We start from the raw sequence: 22546 nt of genomic DNA, 5'->3' as shown, positions 1-22546 counted from the left end.
CACCTCCAATCCTAGAAGTAGCAATACAGTAGGAAAATCAGCAGCTTTTATTATTCCATTTCCCCAAATATTAACCTGACTCAAAGTTGTCATCTACTAAACTACAGCCAAATTGGCAAATTTGAATGATGTGGCAAGTTTGGTTTGTTGTGGCTCATGTAGACAGCTCTTCCAGGGACAGAACTAGTATTCTTCAACCAAACTGGTATGACTAGACTTCCTTTATATATAAAAAAAACCTAAGCAGAAGTTTCTGTATATACAGATAAATGGGAGCATCAAAAATGCTATTATGTTACAGAATTTGGCACACTAGTATTGGAGGAAGGAAAATATGACAAACTTAAATGCAAGGAATGTTAATAATTTTACTAAGTATTAGAATTGTGTTCCTCAACCTCAATAGAAATAGGCTTTGTCTAAACAAAATTTTAGAGGCACAGAAGACTCAAGTTAACTAGATATATGGTTGCTATTATTTTTCTTGCACTAAGCAAATTAAAAAGGTCTTTAACAATTTAGTTCTTGACACAGATGAAGACTTGATTTAGATGAACAAGAAAAAGAGCATCTGAAATCCTTTAGCTTGTTTTGAGCTACTAATGAGTTTTCACTTCTCTCCATTGTAACTCTGCTAGGCTAGACTGAGGTGCCTTAATCCTGAGCCTCCAAGGTGGTCAAGTCCAGACAGCATCATGATGTATGTAAACAGCAACTCTGATTTTGTGTAGTTTACTTAACAGCTATATGTGACAGAAGGCGGTTTTGATTTTGGCTTTATTGCTGAATTTGGTAATCTTAACATTAGGAGTACTATGTAGCTACAGAAGATGACTAGATCATCACAGGTTATGGGAATTAATCCTGGATTCATGCCATCAAACTTTTGACAATTTCAGAGTATCACTTGGATTTTTAAAGCTTTATTTCAATCAGTACACACTGATACATATCCTTTATTTCTGCTTTGCTTAGAGTATAAATGCCTACGGTAAAAGATTATTATCAAATGTTGAATTTTTCCCATGCCCTTGTTGATAGTTATTAAATCATCAGTAAGTTTATGGATTATAGTTACAAATAGCAGGCTTTCACACCTGAGTATATGATGTAAGTGCCATGATTTTATAAAAATAAAAATTATAAAATGAGACAAAATGTTTAATTTCAAACTTATCCATGTACGTCTTATTTTTCTACTGCTGATAAAATTCAGAAAAAAATTATCTTTATTGGGAGACTAAATGAAAAGCCTGAAAAATTAAGATTGTCACAAAATTTAGTCACTTCTTATAAAAAATACACTTCTCCTCTATCATCATGTACACTACATTATTCAGGGATGAAATTTAGGAGTGACTTACTTTTTTTTTTTTTTTTTGCCTAGATCCTTTTATTAAAACACACACTTAGGTTAGAATCATTCCTAATTCATCTTTTTTTCTCCACATTTCGACACCCCGGAAAACAGAATGTGCCTTACAAATGATAGTATAATAGCTATTAGCCAGGCAGCAATAGTCATGGAGTGGTTACTTGCTCACATGTGAACTTGGTCATATCTGCGTATATGACTGTCACTTCAGTTGAATTAGGTACATTATTGGTGGTATGTTTGTGCTACTACACACCAAGCAATACATCTCAAAGCAAGAGACACTGATAAGTCCTTTGAACAGAACCATTTCAAAGCAACTAGAATCCATGCATTGTGCAGGATTATGATTAAAATTCAGATTAGGTAAAATACAGTATTGAGCACTTAATAAACATATAACATCCTCTGAACGCTCTGTAAGTAGATAAATGTTAAACAACAGCTACCACATATTTTCTTTAAAAAGAATCTTGAAAAAGAAAAAATAAACACACAAATACCACAATTGAGGGCTTCAGACAGGTCACTTCTGGTTTACCAAATAATAATTTTCATATTAACATGTTAATATGACATCAATTTGTGAGAAATCTCTTTTTGACTTTGAATAGAATCACAGGTCCAATCTTCTAAGGACCTGTGATTAAACTGAAACAAAGGTGAAACTGAGCTTTGTCAAATAGAAGGGTATCAAAGCTTGCAGGAGTGTGGGTCTGCAGCTGGGTAAAAAAATCCAGACGTAAGTTTGGTAGAGCACTCAGGAAATGCAGCCTTACCAACAACTCTGAAAGCACAGAAGATGGTACTAGGTGGACATATGCATATCAACAGCTCTGAAAGTGCTGAAGAGTTTGAATGTGAAGCTGTAGAAATTTCTTGATGATATCTCAATATTTTACTTTTCTGTTACTTTATATGTATATGCAAGAGGGTTAAATAAAAATCTGTATTTAAAAACATCTAAAAGAGATCTCCAATAAATATGAAAATTTCAATAAAAAAAGCATTGTGTCATGTTTTATTGTGTGTTTCTTAATGGAACATAAAATAATGGTGATTCTTATAACTGATGGCACTTCAGATTTGGTAAAACTACAATTTTGAACATTTAATGAATGACAAACATGTAACATCCTCTGAAAAATCTGCAAGTAAATCAATCATTTTTAAACAATAGCTACCATATATTTGTATCTTCTCCTTGGGAAAAACTTTGGAAAAAAAAAACACGCACACAAGTATCATAACTGAGGGTTGTGGACAAGTTACTTCTAGTTTGCCAATTTTTATATTGACATAAAGTAGCACAGACTAGTTATTTCATCTAAAAAAACAACGCTGACAAATCTTTTCTCTATTACACTTATAAGACTTTTCACTTATATGCTTATACCAATATAGAAACACGTAGCTTGAGATTCTAGCCAATTTTTATTTTCTTGAAACTGTTTATCATGTGTGTATTATCTCAGTTTTTCCATTTTCCTGCCTGCTTCTTGATGTCTGCATTTGGGCCAATTATTGTTTCTCAGCATCACCAGCATATGGACAAAAAATAAGATGAAAAGTAAAGTCAGTTCATTTGGTAATTTAAGTTTTGTTAGAAGGACTGACGGGAGATAATGCAAGTAATGTCTACAGTGAAATTATATGATTATTGATGAATCTCAATTATTACTACCACTTTTCCCACAGATAACTGAGTTTTGTGTGCATATGTGTTTTCCTATGGAATGGAACATAAAGGAAAACTTTAAAGATACACAAACACATGTTCAAGTGTATAATACATATGTACTTTTAGTTTCATTTTGATAAAATTAATGAGATACAAATTTTATCATCAATTTCAGAGGTCTTTGTATCTAGTTCTTTATCAACTAAAATAATCACAATATATTGGGCACTAAGTGAATTTCTCAGCTATGGATTTGTTTCTGAAAAATATTTCTACAGTATTCCTACACTACTCTGAAGACCCTACAGTATGTCATTTTTATTATTCAAAATAGAATTACAGTTGAGGAGAGAAGTGCCAGTGAATACTTAGAACTTCACTGGATCAAAAGCCTCAAAAAAGATGGAAAAATTCCAAAGGTATGCTTAAAAATTACCTTTAAAACTCATTATGTGAAAAAACAATGCTCCACAAATCAATCATTATTAAAAAACAAAAATACTGATATACATCCAAAATAGTATCTCTTTTCTCAACTTAGTCTTGAAATATTTTTCATCAAAATGATTTATACGTACTTTTGCGCTATTAATATTATGCTACAGCAATTATGTTAATACAGTTTTCATTAATTGAGTTCAGTGAAACAGCCTACAGAAAATACCTATCTCTGGAATGTTACTCAAAAAGGCAAAGTGTACAATATTTAAAATATCTCTAAATCAAATTGCTTTTGAAACTGATTTCTAGAAAAATTTGTTCCCTGTAAGCTATCATATCTTCTACATCTTTGTAGATAAGCATTTCTTCAATGGACAGCAACTTATAGCTATTCAGGCTGAATGCTGACTTGTTCTTAACAGCATTTAACATCTTTAGGGATGTTGTAACTGAGTCACTCAAAGAAGAACAAACTGGGAAAATGCGTGCAGTCCACAAACTCAGACACGTGTTGTTACCAGAGAACAGTTCCTCTGTAACTTTAAGATTCCAAACATCTAAGCATGACAGGAAACAGACTCCAAAGAATTGAAGTAACTTTATATCTGACAATGTTTTCACACTCTTTTTCAAGTTGTCTTCCACTCCAAATGCCATAGTTGCATACTTCAAGCATCTATTCATCTTTAAGCTTAAGGAACACACAAAAGAATGTGCAGGGAGGGCAGCTTTTGTTAGGATGTAAGAACCACTAATAATGCAGTTTTCCCCAACTGAAACATCAGGCCCCAATCTGGAATACTCTACAACTGAGCCAGGTGCCACAGAACATCTTGAATCCAGTATGCTTTGAATGATACAGGATGCTTTGCCAGGGCATTCTGGTATGTCTGGAAAGATACTAAAAGTTATGGACTGTAAGCCGAGCTCTGACTTTAAACTGTTATCCGAGGTAAAGTAAAACAAATATTCTTTGGTTGTTCCAATGTGATAAAATTTGGAGTTATTAAGAACAACAATATTTAGTGATGTTCCTTTAAGAAGATGAAATATTCTCTGCCTCATTTCTACCAACTCTGACTCTTCTTTAATGACATTTGATGTGTTTCTGGTGTATTCCACAGTTGCTCCAGGTCCCAAAGCCTGCAGAAAGTCACCATAGGCATCTATTTCACAGCTCAGTGTGCCTATTTTTTCATAAAAAGCAAGTAACATTTTTGCGGATTTATGATCCATATAAAATAGGCTATCTGTGTAGACATAGTCAGAGTCTAATTTAAGATCAGCAATGTCACCCCCAGCAAAGTCCTGTTGACAAAAATTTCCAGGCCTACACACAGCATTAAATTGATACATCTTTTCTATGCTGGGCTTATGAAGGAAACGATGGCAAGACCTGTATTCAAGGTCTCTACGTTTTAAATCATCAAAAGGATCTAAGACAAATACTCCATGTGTGGTACCTATCGTCAAACTGGAAGGATGAGCTAAAGCAGTAAAGCCAGGTTTGTCAAACCTAATAAACTCAAATTCTCCAATACTATAAAGTTCAATATCATCTGCACAGGTAACCAGAATTCCAGGATTCATATTTAAGGGGAAATCAATGTACATGGCTAGTTTTAATTCTAGCATCTGATAAATGGGGTTACCAAGAGGTAAAGCAGTGAAAATTTTTCCCAGAGCACTTGCATTTGGAAGTCGTTGACTGTAGCCACCTATAAAATTAAAACGAAATAACCATTTAAAAATGAAGTATTATTTATAAAATTTTGAAAACCCCGGGGTTTTATAACCCATAAGTTACAAATCAAAATATCTTTAAAGATATTTAATATATACCACTTATTACTGCAAATCAGGAAAGAATAATGAAATCCAGATTAAAAATTCGCAGAGAAATTATCTTGTTGCCATTTGACAGAAGACAATTTTAAAAACTGTAGGTCAGGAAAAAATTTAAATATACTGTAGAATCTGTGAAATGTTTCGAATTACATGTATAACAAATAAGAAGGACCACGGCCCAAAACATGATGTTGCATCTACATTTTTTTTTTTTTTTTTCTGAGATGAAGTCTTACTGTCACCCAGGCTGGAGTGCAGTGGTGCGCGATCTTGGCTCACTGCAACCTCTGTGTCCCAGGTTCAAGCGATTCTCCTGCCTCAGCCTCCCGCGTAGCTGGGATTACAGGTGCCTGCCACCACGCCTGGCTAATTTTTGTATTTTTAGTAGAGATGAAGTTTCACCATGCTGGCCAGGCTGGTCTCAAACTGCTGACCTCAGGTGATTCACCCGCTTCGGCCTCCCAAAGTGCTGGGATTACAGGCCTGAGCCACTGCACCCAGCCTGTATCTACGTTTTAAACAACAAATTTCAACCATGTTTAGACTTCTAATTAAAAATCTACTTCACAGAAGGCCAGGCGCGGTGGCTCAAGCCTGTAATCTCAGCACTTTGGGAGGCTGAGGTGGGCGGATCACGAGGTCAGGAGATCCAGACCATCCTGGCTAACATGGTGAAACCCCATCTCTACTAAAAATACAAAGGTAACAAACCTGCACATTGTGCACATGTACCCTAAAACTTAAAGTACAATAAAAAAAAAAAAGTCAGGAAACAACAGGTGCAGGAGAGGATGTGGAGAAACAGGAACACTTTTACACTATTGGTGGGACTGTATACTAGTTCAACCATTGTGGAAGTCAGTGTGGCGATTCCTCAGGGATCTAGAATTAGAAATACCATTTGACCCAGCCATCTCATTACTGGGTATATACCCAAAGGATTATAAATCATGCTGCTATAAAGACACATGCACACGTATGTTTATTGCGGCACTATTCACAATAGCAAAGACTTGGAACCAACCCAAATGTCCAACAACGATAGACTGGATTAGGAAAATGTGGCACATATACACCATGGAATACTATGCAGCCATAAAAAACGAAAAGTTCATGTCCTTTTTAGGGACATGGATGAAACTGGAAACCATCATTCTCAGTAAACTATCACAAGGACAAAAAACCAAACACCACATGTTCTCACTCATAGGTGGGAATTGAACAATGAGAACTCATGGACACAGGAAGGGGAACATCACACTCCAGGGACTGTTGTGGGGTGGGGGGAGCGGGGAGGGACAGCATTAGGAGATATACCTAATGCTAAATAACGAGTTAATGGGTGTAGCACACCAACATGGCGCATGTATACATATGTAACAAACCTGCACATTGTGCACATGTTCCCTAAAACTTAAAGTATAATAATAAAAAAAAAAAAAAAAATTAGCTGGGCGTGGTGACAGGCCCCTGTGGTCCCAGCTACTCTGGAGGCTGAGGCAGGAAAATGGCGTGAACCTGGGAGGCGAAGCTTGCAGCAGTGAGCGGAGATCACGTCACTGCACTCCAGCCTGGGCGACAGAGCCAGACTCCGTCTCAAAAAAAAAAAAAAAATCTACTTCACAGAAAATAAAAGTTATAGAAAACTAATATACTAATGCTAAAATACTTGCTTCTTTACAACATTTCACTCAATGATGGACAGCATATACACAGGTTGTCCCATAAGATCATAATGGAGCTGAGAAACTCCTATCACCTAGTGATGGTGGAGCCATTGTCAAGTCCTTGCACAACGCACCACTCAAGTGTTCGTGGTGATGCTGGTATAAACAAACCTACTGTGCTGCCAGTTGACTAAACTATAGAACATACAATTACGTATAGTCTATAATAATTGGTAATAAATGACTAGTTTACTGGTTTATGTATTTACTATACTATACTTTGTTATTTTAGAATAAATTCATATTATACATACAAAAAAAAGTTAAGCATAAAACGGCCTCAGGCAGGTCCTTCGGGAGGTATTTCAGAAGGCCGCATTGTTATCATAGGAGATGACAGCTCCTGAACTTCAGCAGGACTACAGAAGTAGAAGACAGTGATACTGATGATCCCGACCCAGTGTAGGCCTAAGCTAATATGTTTGTGTCTTCATTTCTAACCAAAAGATTTAAAAAGTAAAAATAAAAACAACAAAATAAACCCTAACGATATAAAGAAAATATTTTTGTACAGTTGTACAGTGTTTGTGTTTTAAGCTGAGTGTTATTACAAGAGAGTCAAAAAAATTAAGAAGTTTATAAAGTAAAAATGTTACAGTAAGCTAAGGTTAATTTATCACTGAAGATCAATAATACCTGTAAAGCACTTGGCAGCACACAGTACATTGTTTATCAAAAGAGAGCTAATAAATTTCTGTTTTTTTCTTTTTTCAAAGAGCAGCCAATAGTAAAGTTTAGCACTAAGAATTATCTATTTCCAAAAAATAAAAATAAAAAATTATCTAACTATGCATTTCCTGGGATATAATTTAATTTTTACTAAACTGATAATTATTTTCTTAAAATTGTAAATTAGATTTTTTTTACACATTTTTAGGCTTCAAACCAGAACTTGGATGCTTTACTTTGACATCATCTTTACAAAGAATCATTGTTTTGTATGTAAATCATAAGAATGAGAAAGTGCCTTGGAAGCCATGTAGATGAACAATTCTAAAATACCTGTCCCTGGACTAGTGTCAGTTCATGACAGTTTTCATTAGCCCCTTAACATACATAGAAAAACAACAAAGGTTTTCATGTAACCAAAATTTTCGCCCAACTAAATGTATTCAATTTAAAAAGCTATTCTTTATTCTGAGACTATGTGCTTCCTACTTTTCTGTTTTAAAATGTCTTATTTTGTGTGTGTGATTTCTCTTTTATATATTTACTTGTCCACTCTGTGTCTTGTCACATTTTCCTTTTATTTTTAAGCATTGTGGCCTCTGGCTACCAATAATCACACAAAAATGCAAGATAAAAAGTACTGACAAAAGTCTAGTAACGACAGTGTTAAACCAGCCTTCCCTCAAAGCAAGAATCCCCATTAAGGGAGAAAGAGCGTTAGGAAAAATAGCTAATGCATGCTGGCTTAATACCTAGGTGATGGGTTGATTAGGTGCAGCAACCAACCATGGCACACGTTTACCTATGTAACAAACCTGCACATGGACCCTGGAACTTAAAATACAAATTAAGATTAAAAGAAAAATCCCCACTAAAGTATTCCTGAGAACTATTCATATTTGAATGAGTTGTCTTAGGAAAATAATTTTCTATATACATACCCAAAACAAAACAATATTCATAAAAGGTTGACGAGATACATGATCTACAATTTTACGAGTAAAATTTGTGAAAATCACTATACTACTTACAACCTAAAAAAAGTCATGAAAATCATGAAGTATTTGTTTTCAAAGCAGAATAACTTCAAAGATTCTTTTAAAAAAGAAGGAAAATGTTTGCAAGAAAGAAAAAAGTCTCTAAAGTATTAAACGTGGAAGACTAAAAAGAAAATGTAAATTAGTAAAGTATAACGTTACCAGAGTGAATTAATAAGATGGTAAAAGAATTCCATTTATCTCCATAGAGCTTTTCCAAACATTGAAGGGCACAAAGTGTTGATCCTCCATTTCCTTAAAAACAAAGTTAAAAAAGCACAATTTATTTAATAGAAACCTACTAAAACTTTGTCATGACGGTAAATTTAGGTGTTATATAACTTTAAGGATTTGCCTTTCAGGAATAATTAAATAGATGGACATCAAAGGTATTGGCAATAGAACAAAATTAAAAACATCTCATAGCAAACAACCAATCAATAAATTAGCAATGAAACCCAGACAACAACCCTCAGTAATAAATGATGAGGTAATATTCTCCCCAAAATAGTAATTATAAGAAAGAAGAAATAATAAATTACACAATCTGTGACACTAGAAGACTGATAAATATAAACATTCATACAGAGTTACAAATCACAAAGCCCATTTAAATAATTCTCCCAAATGACACAATCAAAAACACAAGTTAGAGTTCCTTTCGAAAAAAGATTTTTAGAACTTTGATTCCCAAAAAAAATCTTAAATATAGCTACCACACTAGTTATCTTGGGCCAGTTACTTAACTCTGAGTACCTCAGATTCTCATCTATGGAAATAATATCACGCCTTTAATCCCAGCACTTTGGGAGGCCGAGGCAGGAGGATCATGAGGTCAGGAGACAGAGCCCATCCTGGCTAACACAGTGAAACCCCGTCTCTACTAAAAAAAATACAAAAAAAAAATTAGCCGGGCGTGGTGGCAGTCACCTGTAGTCCCAGCTACTCGGGAGGCTGAGGCAGGAGAATGGCGTGAACCCGGGAGGCAGAGCTTGCAGTGAGCTAAGATCACACCACTGCACTCCAGCCTGGGCAACAGAGTAAGACTCTGTCTCAAAAAAAAAAAAAAAAGAAACAATAACAGTACTGACGTCATAGTTGTAAGGATTAAAATAACGTTGGCTAATTAGAATAATGCTTATGTTATATTAATGTCATATACAGCTATCCTGTCTCTGGTATCAAGGGGCTTCAACTTTAAGTATCACATAGAAAAGAGCCTTCAGAAAAACAGCTTTTATTTCTATTTGCAATGGAAGGTCAATGGGCAATGTTGACCTAAACTAGGGTTTTCAAATATATGTATTATATTTAAGCCATGTGACAGTGTTCTTTTGCATTCTGCATTATGACCCCAAAAGGCCAAGAGTATTTTTTCCCACTAATTTGCTTTCTTCATGTAAATTGCTGGAGAACTCTGGACTGGAGAGGACCTCAAGGGTTCTACTGATAAGGTCCAAGAGTATTCCTATCTGAATAGTGTGAATTTCATTAAAACTAATAAAATTATCTTTTAAGTAACATTCTGGAAGTTTTTCAAGGTAAGTCATAATGGGTAAGAACAGTTGCTATTCCTTTTATCTTTCTAAAAAAAGTCAATTTGTGTTCAAATTTGAAAGTTTGTAAAGCTGTGGGTAGAGATATGCAGCTTACAAACTGTAAGTCACAGAAACCTTTTCTTCAGTGATTATTCTGCTTAGGACCTATATTATAAACCTGACCATAAAGCGCGTACCAATTTTGGCTCCGGCAGGATCTACAAAAACGTGATATTGAACTCCAAGGGGTAACTCCTTTCTTTTCAGCTTTTCTGACAGCTGTTGGTTGTAAGCAAGTTCCTGTTTTTCATCAGCCGCTGTTATTGCAACTATGTCCCAGAATTCTCCAGGTGCTACAAGTTTGCCTATTTGGAAAAAGCAAGGAAATGACAACAAAAATTATCAGAATTTTCTAGTTGCCACAGGTTTGCCTATTCAGAAAGAAGAAAAAGAAGGTAACATCCATTATCATCTTCCGAAACATATATTCGGCTTTTGAAAGTTAGGGAATAATTAGTGGTGCATTAATATGATTCAAAATAGTTATAATGAGGACTGTTCACAAGTTCCTTTTTTTTCTTTTAGATCACTCCCTCCTTTTACGGTCTGCAAGCCAATTTAATTATAAATTCTGAATGACATAATGTTTCTTAAGAGAGCGACTTTTAACTTGCCAAAGACTATTGCCTCAATTCTTCAATAAGAAGAGACAAACATAAATAAATCTCCAGCTTTGCAAATCAATTCTTACGTATCAGGGACACCTGGTGTTAAGTGACTAAGAAAGACACAACCCAAAGATCCCTTCCCTCAATTTTGCTGTTTATAAATGTGGGTACTTTATTTTCTATTACTTTAAGATGAACCATGCAAACTTACATAGGCTGTTAGAATATAACATAAAATTCTGGATAACAGAAGGTCCCAACTCTCTGATACCATCTTTAAAAGACAGTCTGCACTTTTAGTAGACAGTTGGAATCTCTTTATTGATAAACAAAATGATTTAGCGTTTTAATTAACAAACAACTTGTCAGCTAGACTCTAATAGTCCTGAATGTTTTCTGTTATCCAGGAATTAGTCCTAGTATTTTTTAAGCAGTCACTGCAACACAAATATAACCACTTTTATTTGATGGTTGTACAGGGATTAAGTGGCATAACCAATTTTTTGAGAACAAATTTCTTCCTTTTAATTTTTAATCCATAATTCCTCCATGTTCTGTTACTCCCTCAACAAACGTTTACATTCCAGAAGTAGATGAACGTAATGTAAAGCGTGAAGTAGATAGGGGGCTGGCATCTACTCATAAAGGTCAAAATACTGTGCTTCACATCTTTTAGATTTATTTAATTTTTTTTTTTTTTGAGACAGAGTCTCGCTGTCGCCCAGGCTGGAGTGCAGTGGCGCGATCTCGGCTCACTGCAGACTCCGACCCCTGGAGTTCACGCCATTCTCCTGCCTCAGCCTTAAAGTAACTTTTATTAATGAGCTAATCAATGCATAACTTCACTAGTCAGATTTTCTTTCTTCTTCTTCCTCCGCCCTCATTTTCAATATCTATACTACTAAGAATAAAGTAAGCAACAAGCATGTCAAGCAGGGACAGTGAAAAGAATAAAAAACTCAAAAGGAGTATTAGCTAGCTACTCCTGGGGAGCGCCATAGGCCTGCAGATGAGAAGTAAACGGGAAGTGACAGTCCAGCAAACCTCCTGGCACGCAAAAGCACCCTCCCTCTGCATTGCCCAGGAGAACTCGGGTGCCTTCTCTGGTACCTCTTAGCTCGGAAAACCTCCGCAATTTTCGCTGGGTGGCTTCTCGCAGCGATACTTCCGGAGGGTCCCTAGCAGCTGCCATAGCCCCCACCTTCCCTGAGACCGCGCCGCACAGCACGCATGCGCCCTGGGGTGCGCCTCTGTCCGGTTGTTTCTGACCCGCCCCCTCCGTGCGTCGCTCACGTAACCACGCCCCGGAGCGCCTTGGCTGGCTCCCGGAAAACCATGATGTGGAGAATTTGGATGTTGTCTTGTTTCTCTAGCAACGGTCTCAGGAACAGATGGCCACCCAGCGATTTGTCTGACTGTGTTGGGGCTGGGCCACTTGTCTCCAGTTCATAAGGGCTTGCAGCCCAGTTGACCCGGTGAGTGGTTCAGGTTGGGTGACAAAATTGTCAGAACCGACCCGCTAAGTATAAGGCGAAACTACAATCTGGCTTCCCAGCTTTCACATCAAAGGCGATTCGTCGTAACTGGTGGTTTGTTGCAGCCTGGAGCAGTTCCCCAGGATAGCCTGATAGAAGATCTCCGCCATCTCTCCTTTCTCCCGCCACCCCAGGTCATCTGGAGCCATCTGCCCCCAACCCTGGGTCATGATGCATACACAGTCTGAATATTTAAAATCTCTGTTCTTTTTAGGTACCTTAAGTTTGTGGTTCCTGGAGAGCGAGCCACCCCACCCCTCTGTTTTTTCTTAGTAGGCTACACACGACAGCCTCTCAGATAGTGTCTTTGGAAGTTGTATAAAATTCAGTCCGCAACCAGGCTCCAAATATTTTTGGTATTTTGGTTTCTTCTCTGTCATTCTTTTGTATATGCAGATTAATCTAGAATGTTCAATAACATTCTTAGGAATAAGTCAGCCTTTTTAGGTGTATTTTGGGTAACTATATAGAGGTGTTCCTGTTACAGAACACCAGGTTTCTTAGTTTTACAGACCACACTTCATCTTTACACAGAAGAAAACTGAATCAGATAATAGTGACTTAGTCAAGGTATCACAATTAGTAAGTAATAAAAGATTTAAGAAATATATTTCAATCCCAAACCCAGAACTTGTGCTATTACACCATACCGTTTGATTTTTTGAGAAGATTTCTCTGTATCAACGTCTTCATTAGGTGCGTAGACATTCAGGGCACCATAAACTCTTGTCATAAATTTACTTAGTTTTTCTTCTTAGACTTGTTATACAATCGTGTTCTAATAGTGGAAGCATTTGGATAAAATGGCAGATTAGATTACTCTTTCATAGTTTTATCATTTAAAGCTTTTCATTAATTAAAAAAAACAGTATCTTATTGAAAAACATTTAGAAAATACAGAGACTTGAGTGAAAGTAACCAAAGGAGAAAGTAGCGAGAGAAGGTCAGAGAGGGAAGAAAGGGCCATAGAAAGAATTTTGGTTTTTACTCTTAAGGGAAACAAAGCCATTTGTTTTGAACTGACTTGCTTTGTGTTTAAAGAGATCACTCAGAGATAGGAGGATAGATTATAATGGGGGATGAGGCAATGATAGAAGCAGGGAGACTTCTTTGGAGGCTACTGCAATATTGCAGGTGAGAGTTGGGGAAGGTTTGACCAGGATGGTAGCAGTGGGAATGGTGAGAAGTTGGTCAGATTCTGGATATATTTTTAAGACAAAAACAATAAAATGTGCTGGTGGAATTAATGGGTGTGGACTGTAAGAGAAAAAGAGGAGTCAAAATGACTGCCTTGGGATGGATTGGCCATCAATTAAGATGGGTAAGTTTCTGACTGAGGAAGGTTGTTGGGGTAATAGAGTCTAGAATTTGATTTTGGACATGTGGAATAAAGAGACGTGTATGCAGTGAATATGTAATGGAAGTTTGTGTGTGTATGTGTCTGTATGCATTATACATATGAGTCTAGAATTCAGGAGAGAGGTCTGGGCTAGAAATACAATTTTGGGAATTGTCAGCAAGAAGATAGAATTAATTTTAACTGTGGAACTAGGTGAGGACCCAAGGGAGTGCAGGTCAGCAGAGCCTATATGTTTGGGGTCTGTATATTCTAATAAGGTGAAATAAACAAGGAAGAAGTAACCAAATAAAAAAATCCAGTGGTAACAATTGTAAGGAGACAAACAGAGTGATGTGTTAGATTCTATCATACAGAATATTAAATAGAGTATTTCTTGGATCTGGGATGGTATCATACAGAATATTAGAGTATTTCTTGGATCTGAGAAGGATGGCCATAGAAATGGGATATTATTTTTTCTCAATATGACTATATCATGCAATCAAAATTTGCTGGAAATAAATATACCATATTATCAGCTATGGCTTCTGTTTTCTTTCTTTTCTCAAATTTTCATTAATATTAATTTTTAAGTAAAAAAAATTAAGAAATACTATATATATGAGTAGGAGTAAATTTCCGTGGCAGTTGATTGTTGGGGGCAAAAAAAAGTTTAGGGATTTTATTTAAGTTCATATTCAGTATAATAAAACAGTGTGATATGACTGTTTAACATCTTAAGCTACCAGAGTATTATTTTACTAGAGAATTCACCACAGAGTTTTTCCAGGTATTTATCAGAATATTATTTTACCAGAGTAAAATATATCAATCCAGCCAAGCTGTAAGCCCATTAATTCTGCACAAATCAAACACACAGGAAATAATCTGTTTAGTTTTGGATTCCACATTTTTAAAAAGATGTTGAACATACTAGACTATAATAAATTGAAAAATTATATTCTGTGGAGGCATTTGGGCTTTTTATTTCTAGGAGGAGAGTAGAGACTATCTGAAGAGCTGCCATAAGGAAGAATGAGATAGATATTTTAAAACAACTTTATTGAGGTACAGGTTTAGAACATTTTCATTCCCCCATTAAAATGTCTTCTAACCCATTTACAGTTAATGCCAGTTACGTTGTTTTTTTATTACTACAGGCATAACTATGACTGTTGTGTGGAAATTATAGAGAAGCATGTTTTAATTTTCCCCCCTTCTTTATCTTAGGAAGTTGAAGCCAAATGAATAGGGTCCTGGATTGTATACTGTGGAGCTCATAGTGCATGCTGTGGTCAGGCCAAGCTAGGGCTGTACTTGTTTCCAGTCCTTGTGCTTCATGGCTCTGTTTAACCACTGTTTCCTCCTGTTACCCTTCCTGACATGCAACAAAAGCAAAAATTCTCTTTTTGCAGTTTGTTTTATTTCAATTTATTTACTCAGCTAGCCTGTTCTCAATTTATTTCTTAAATATTTTTTTTCTCACTATGCCCTGTTGGAGGAACCCTCACACCCCTCAACTTTCTGTAGTGCAGAGCAACATTCTCCCACCCCTGAACTTTTATTATACTTCCTCCCTTAGTATTTTGTAGATTTTTTTTCCAAATGGAGTTCCCCAGTAGTGTAATCATAATCTACTTTGTCCAAATACCAGGATGAGGTTTCGGGGAGGGGAAAGGGATAGGGAGAGGGCAAGTGGTTGAGGAATATAAATTAGTAGAGTCAAGAATTAAATTTTAATTAATGTAATACAATATTTATGACACTTAAGAGAAAGGTATTAATGGCTTAATTTTAGGAGATCCAAAATCTGTTCTATGAAAGCTTACCAAGGAGTGTTTTGGGCTAGAAGAAATATTTGTTGTGCTAATTTCTTTATTAAGAGGTTGTGATTTCTGTGCAGATTATTTTCTGTGAATGTTTTTATTAGTTTTGGCTGTTTAATACCCATCTTTTGGCTCACCACCTTTTAGTTTTTTCAGGCTTATGCTTTTGCAGTCTCCAAGTTGGAATAAAAATAAAAATTGAAAAATGATGTCTCACAAAAGCTTTTTTTCTGAACGGAAGTATATAACCTTCTAAAATTTAAAAAGCCAATATATTTAAAGAAAAAAATGTTATAATTACAAATGAATTCTGATTCCTTGTTCTGAATGACTTTTCATGTCATTTGAAAACATATAGAATATGCCATGAAAATATAATGTTTTGTTCTATCAAGGTTATTTATATTAAGTTATAAATGCACTATATTCTGTGTTCATTTTCCAGGACACATGTACTGGTCTGACTGTTCTACTAGACTCTCCCCTTCTTAATTTTTAAAATATATTTTTTCTGTGATATAAAATCATGGCAATTCTTTTATATTTTTCGAGACAGGATTTTTATTTTTAGAGACAGCCTTTCACCTAGGCTGGAGTGCAATGGCAGATCATAGCTCACTCCTGGACTCAAGCATTCTCTTGCCTTGGCCCCTCAAAGTTCTGGGATTATATAGGCATGAGTCAGTGCACCGGCCCATGGCAATTCTTTATTAAAACAGTCGTTACTTAACAAATCTGTTATCCAAATAAAAAGTATTTAAAAAATATAATTTCTTTATTTTGTTAATAGAGATGCACTTAATATGTTGCAGACATTCTAAGCTAAAGTTTGTAATCACAATATGTATAAAATATTACTGATTAGAATCCTTACAATTAGATTTTCTAAAAACTAAAACTTTTTATTCTTTTTTTATGATTTGATTTTATATGCAGATAACAGCTGTTGCGATAATTTTGGAGTCTAGAGTATTCAGATTTCCATCTAATATTATAGTTCATGCTTATAAAATGAATTACTTTCATGTAGACCATCAAATCTAATATTTTAATATATTACTTAAAACATGATGATCTGTCTTCCAAGTATCTAAAAGCTTCAGTGAATAAGTGTTAAGTCTAAAGGTAGTTGGTACACTCAGCAAAGACTTTCTTTGAAAACTTTCTTTCCAATATTTATTACGTATCACATTTGGAAAAGAAATAAATATACAAAATAAATTTTTTTACTTCTTAATATTTAATTTAGATATTCATGAGTTATAACCTTGCATAGTTACACTTAATGTGTCTGCCATCAAAGGTGGGAGTAAAGATGAGATATAACTGATGTGCATTTTATTTTATAGACATGGTTTATATAGTGTGATTAAAATGTATGATAATTTTTAAATTAGTACTTTAGTTGATACAAACTAAGGAAAGGTTTACTGATAATGGTACTGATTTATTTTTAACTGCAGAATTTCTTTGAAACTGTAGTTGGAGCCTTGATACTTTCTGTAATGTGTTGCTATACTTAACTTGCCTTTGAACATTATATTATTATTTGAACTTGATAATTTACAAATGTGTATATACATTTCACAAAATAGTTATAAAATTATCAAAGTCTAAAATGAATGAAAGTGACTAGATTCCTCCTCTATGTGCATATTTTAAATTTGCAACAAGTGGTAAGGGGCTTCTAACTTGGTAGAGGAGGAGATATCAATTGTAGTGGTTTTTAGCTTCCCTTGGTAGGCAATAGAATCATATGGGCCCATAGCTGCAATGATATGATTCAGGGGATATGCTCTGGGGCCTGGTCATTTGAGTTATTCCAGTTTTCAGATGTACAATATAAATAAACAATGAGAAACAAAACTGAAATGCTGCATGCGGTAGTTAAAACAAAATATGAAAAATCCCCACTTTTCCATAATGATTGGAAAGTTGACAGAATATGTAGCTGAATAATATAAATAACTGACACATATGTTATATTCTGAATATAGAATACTAGTTTTTTCTGTAATTTATTAATCATGTTAATCTTTCCTTTTAATAGCAATAACCAGGTATTATTATGTTCTGTTTTGTAATTTTTAAAAATATTAAGGTTGTTTATATACTGGCAAATACATATTGTTGGCAGAGGTGAATATTAATAGAGAAAATGAATGTAAATTAATATAGTGTATGGGGAAGACTGCTTATAAGACTAAATTATATTAGTGTTCATATCACATCAACTAAAAAGAAACCAGTTGAGAAGATTTTAAAATATTGAATACATATAAAACAAAAATCAGTTAAGAGGAACTGAAAAATATGTTTTTAGACACCTGGGATAAGATTTGGTATTTGAGAGGAATACAAGAATTGGGAGAGAGGATGACAGATAAGGGTTGAAAAAAAGCTACCTGTTGGGTGCTATTCTTACTTCTTGGGTGACAAATTCATTCATACTCCAAATGGCAGCATTATGCAATATACTTTTGTAACAAACCTGCACATGTACTCCCTGATTCTAAAATAAAAGTTAGAAAAAAATTAACTCTGAATGTCCTAACAGATAAGGAAAGGATACATTTTGGAGTAAGATTTATTATTGCATGGTAAAAGTAACCACAGAGAGTATATGGGAAGACCTCCCCACTGTTCACTAAAGGTTAATGATTAGATGGTTTATATTATAGAAGAACCTACGTATAATCTGAGTAGAGTATTTATTTTTTATAGAGACTATAGATCTTTATAGAGTCTTCTGGAATGAGATAATGATAAAATATGCCCCTTCTCCCATATAATTAAGAATTAAAATTTTCTTGAAAACGAACTTACTATATTTGTTACTTTTCTTGTATTTACTTTGGATTAAATTTGCTGCCTTTTTTCAAGTTCTAGAAATGGCAGCTTATATGATTCATTTTAGATCTTTGCTCTTTTCTAATATATGTATTCAGTGCTATGAATTTCCTTTTAAGCACTGCTTTTACTATATCCCACAAATTTTGCTAAATTTTACATTTTATTTTCATTAGTTCAAAATATCTTTAAATTTTTATTGATCTATGTGTTACTTAGAAGTGTGTTGTTTATAAATCTCCCAAGTATTTTGGAATTTTCCAGCTGTTTTCCTGTTATTGATATCTAGTTTAATTCCATTGTGGTCTGAGAAGACGTTGCATGGCTTCTGTTCTTTTGAATTTGATAAGGCATGTTTTATGGCCCAGAATGTAGTCTGTCTTGGTGAATGAATGCTCCATGTGAGCTTGAAAATAATGTATATTCTGCTGTTGTTGGATTAATTAAAATAAAACTAGTTGCTATTATTATTTTGGACAAATTATTCAACTAAGAATAAGAAAAATAAGGGATTTTTATTTTATCCTCACTTGTTCCTTTCCCAACATTCTTTCTTAACATAGATATGAGTATCTGACCTATATCATTTTTCTTCTCTCAGAACTTCTTTTAACATTTCTTACAAGGCAGGTCTACCAACAACAAATTACTTCAGTATTTATCTAACAGAATTTATTTCTTTTTCACTTTTAAAGAATAATTTTGCACAATACAGTGTCCTTGATATATTTTTTGAAGCATATATTTTATCTTGAATTGTTAATGGAACTAGGCATTCAATTAATTTTGTAGAGCTTACTGTATTAGTCTGTTTTCATGCTGCTGATAAAGACACACTCAACACTGGGTAATTTATAAAGAAAAAGAGGTTTAGTGGACTCACAGTTCCATGTGGCTGGGGAGACCTCAGAATCATGACAGAAGGTGGAAGGCACATCTTACATGGTGGCAGATGAGAGAATGATAACCAAGTGAAAGGGGTTTCCCCTTATAAGTTCTAGGTCAGTGAGGTTTTTTTCTCTTAACACTTTAAATATTTCACTCCACTATCTTCTGCCTGCATGGTTTCTGATAAGTCAAATGTCGTTATTATCTGTGATCCTTTATAAGTAAGATTTAAAAAAAATTCTTTGGCTTTTTCCAAGATTTTTTTTTTTACCTTTGATTTTCTGAAGTTTGTATATTAAATGTCTAGGTGTGAGGTTTTTTTAAATTTTCTTACATTTATCCTACACGATGTTCTCTGTTTCTTGAATCTGTGGCTTAGTGTCCGATGTTAGAGTAAATTCTCATTCATTATTGTTTTAAATACTGCTTTTATTCCTTTCTATTTTTCCTTTTTTGGCATTTTTATTACACGTACATTACACCTTTAGAAGTCCCACACTTCTGGAATATTATGCTTTTTTTCAGTATTTTTTTTCTCTTTGTTTTTTAGTTTTAAATGTTTTTGTTGACATATCCTCAAAGTCAGAGATTGTTTTATCAGTCATGTCCAGTCTACTAATGAGCCCTTCAAAGGTATTCTTCATTTCTGTTACAATGTTTTTGGTCTCTACCATTTCTTTTTTATTCTTTCTTAGAATATCTGTCTCTCTACCTACATTATCCATCTGTTCTTGTATGTTGCCTACTTTTTCTATCAGAGCCATTAGCGTATTAATCCTAGTTGTTTTCAGTTCCATCTGATATTTCCAACATCCCTGACATCTGTGTGTCTGTTCCTGATGAGTTTCTGTACTGTCTATCTGTTGCTCCAGTTTAGGGGTCAGCAGTTTACCCTATGACCTTACTTTGTGTAGCTGAGAAGAGTTGTTGATTTTTAGTTTGTTGAGCTTTTTAATGTGTTATTAGGATGGAGTGACTACTCCAAGCTCCTTACATGCCATACTGGAAACTGCAGGTCCCTTGATACACTTTTTGAAGCATATATTTTATCTTGAATTGTTAATGGAACTAGGCATTCAATTAATTTTGTAGTGCTTACTGTATTAGTCTGTTTTCATGCTGCTGATAAAGACACAGTCAACACCGGGTAGTTTATAAAGAAAAAGAGGTTTAGTGGACTCACAGTTCCATGTGGCTGGGGAGGCCTCAGAATCATGGTGGAAGGTGGAAGTCACATCTTACATGGCAGCAGACAAGAGAGAATGAGAACCAAGAAAAAGGGGTTTCCCCTTATAAAACCATCAGCTCTCATGAGACTTATTCACTACCACAAGAACGGTATGGAGAAAACTGCCACCATCATTCAATTATCTCCCACTGGGTCTCTCCCACAGCAAGTGGAAATTATGGGAGCTACAATGAAGGTGAGATTTGGGTGGGGACACAGCCCAACCATATCATTAAGTGCCAAACACTGTTCTAAACCCTTCACGTTGACTCATTTCGTCCTCATAACAATTCTATGGGCTGTTATTATCTTCTTTTTACAGATGAGGAAACTGAGGCACAGGATACATAACTTACTTGAGATCACCAATCTCAGAACAACTTATATTTCATTTCTTTTTTCTGTACTTAGTTTATAGGGGGCTTGAAAAATAAAATGAACTTGTCGTATCCAGTAGAATGTGGCTGAGGAGATGCTTCAGTTGAACCTAAGCCTTATGAAGTTTGGACAGGTTCTGCTTTTATGCTTTGGGAACCCTTAAGCATGTAGAAAGTCTGGCTACTCTATTTCAGACACACATGGATAGATAACGTTGAGAGGACAGGTCAAGATAGGGAGGTCCTGAGACAGTATGGAAAGAAAGACTGGTTCATCTCCGCATTCCAGCTGAACCTAACCTTCCAGCAGTTCACTGGAGGAGTGAACTGACTGATGCTTCAGCCACTGTCAGTTGGAGAACTGCTTACTTCAACTGAGTCAACACAGAATCTTCAGAGTAACAAAATGGTGGTTATTTTAAGCCAATAAATTTTGGAGTGATTTGTTACACTACATAAATAATTGAAAAATAAACCTTTTTTGTTATTTTGCAAGAGATTATTGGCTGTGGATAATTAAAAATAAAGGAATTTACAATAGATTTCTACCGAAATGGGAGAGACTTTATCATTTGTACTTAGAAGCCTTTTAAAGATTCCTTCCCCATAGTTTGCTATTTCTCTGAGGAAAGGAAAAGACAGATGCGTATGAAAGAGACATTTATTGAAACCTGGCTCAGTTCTAGTTCAGGTCCTATGCAAAAATTTGAAAAACTACCTACCATAAAACAAGTTTTCTGTTCACAGGGTACATATAATTTAGTGGAAAACAGGGCCATTAAATAATAACATATAAATATGTAATCACTAACTTGGGGATGTGGGGATGGAATCAGAGTCTAAATAATGACTAGACAATAATTTGCCAAAGAAGGTTACACTGAGAGAGAAGTGTGACATCCTACAATAGCAGGTTAGCACATTTCATTAACTAAGAAGCCAGGATTCTTAATAGTTTGGACTTGTTAAATGTTTGCCTTAAGTTCAGGGATAGATGTACAGGTTTGTTACATAGGTAAACTTGTTTCAGGGTAGTTTGTTGTACAATTGATTTAGTCACCCAGGTGTTAAGCTTAGTGCCCATTAGTTATTTTTCTTAATCCTCTCCCTCCTCCCACTCTCCTCCCTCCAGTAGGCCCCAGTGTGTTATTCCCATTTATGTGTCCATGTGTTATCATCATTTAGCTTCCACATATAAGGGAGAAAATGCAGTATTTCGTTTTCTATCCCTGCATTTTTTTTTTTTGCTAAGGATAATGTCCTCCAGCTTCATCCGTGTTCCTGTAAAGGACATGATCTCATTCTTTTTATGGTTGTATAGTATTCCACGGTGTAAATGTACCACATTTTCTTTATCCAGTCTACCATTTATGGGCATTTATGTTGATTTCATGTCTTTGCTGTTGTGAATAGTGGTGCAGTGAACATACGTATGCATGTCTCTTTATAATAGAACAAGTTTTATTGCTTTAGATGTATACCCAGTAATGGGATTGCTGGGTCAAATGTTATTTCTGTT

At 35.0% G+C, this 22546-nt stretch overlaps 2 protein-coding genes across 7 annotated transcripts in view; one reads left to right on the top strand and one right to left on the bottom strand.

Moving 5' to 3' along the window:
• Nucleotides 1-2367: 2367 nt before the first annotated feature.
• FPGT (fucose-1-phosphate guanylyltransferase) lies at nucleotides 2368-12249 on the bottom strand. 3 transcript variants are annotated; one of them, XM_063624035.1, is made up of 5 exons: nucleotides 12095-12244; nucleotides 10514-10681; nucleotides 8941-9033; nucleotides 5150-5215; nucleotides 2368-4387 (listed from the first exon to the last, which is right to left on the bottom strand). In XM_063624035.1, the coding sequence occupies exons 1-5, from the start codon at nucleotides 12174-12176 to the stop codon at nucleotides 3774-3776; spliced, it is 1023 nt and encodes a 340-aa protein (XP_063480105.1). In that variant the 5' UTR covers nucleotides 12177-12244; the 3' UTR covers nucleotides 2368-3773. The 3 variants fall into 3 exon arrangements, with proteins under 3 accessions (XP_063480105.1, XP_063480104.1, XP_063480106.1); XM_063624034.1 differs by having other exon boundaries at nucleotides 2368-5215; nucleotides 12095-12249; XM_063624036.1 differs by lacking the exon at nucleotides 5150-5215 and having other exon boundaries at nucleotides 2368-4398; nucleotides 12095-12227.
• A 22-nt stretch (nucleotides 12250-12271) lies between these two features.
• The window catches only part of LRRIQ3 (leucine rich repeats and IQ motif containing 3), a 416288-nt gene continuing 406013 nt past the window's right edge, over nucleotides 12272-22546 (top strand). For 3 of the 4 annotated variants that reach the window (XR_010117296.1, XM_063624032.1, XM_063624033.1), the window contains exon 1: nucleotides 12304-12459. The gene's annotated coding sequence lies outside the window, so the exon portion shown is untranslated. Of the gene's footprint in view, nucleotides 12460-22546 lie in introns of all 4 variants that reach the window. The other variant, XM_063624031.1, reaches the window with a different exon arrangement.

Source organism: Symphalangus syndactylus, chromosome 12 (genome assembly GCF_028878055.3).
Source record: "Symphalangus syndactylus isolate Jambi chromosome 12, NHGRI_mSymSyn1-v2.1_pri, whole genome shotgun sequence".
NCBI lineage: Eukaryota > Metazoa > Chordata > Mammalia > Primates > Hylobatidae > Symphalangus > Symphalangus syndactylus.
The sequence above is the reverse complement of the archived record's forward strand: the minus strand, read 5'-3'. Positions and strand labels throughout refer to the sequence as shown.

Excerpts from the sequence above, each read along its gene's own strand:
- FPGT (XM_063624034.1), bottom strand. The coding sequence starts at position 12,176 with ATGGCAGCTGCTAGGGACCCTCCGGAAGTATCGCTGCGAGAAGCCACC. Across the intron at positions 10,682-12,094 it reads GAGGTTTTCCGAGCTAAGAG|GCAAACTTGTAGCACCTGGA; the intron begins GTACCAGAGAAG and ends TTTTCCAAATAG. Across the intron at positions 9,034-10,513 it reads TCCTGCCGGAGCCAAAATTG|GAAATGGAGGATCAACACTT; the intron begins GTACGCGCTTTA and ends TTTGTTTTTAAG.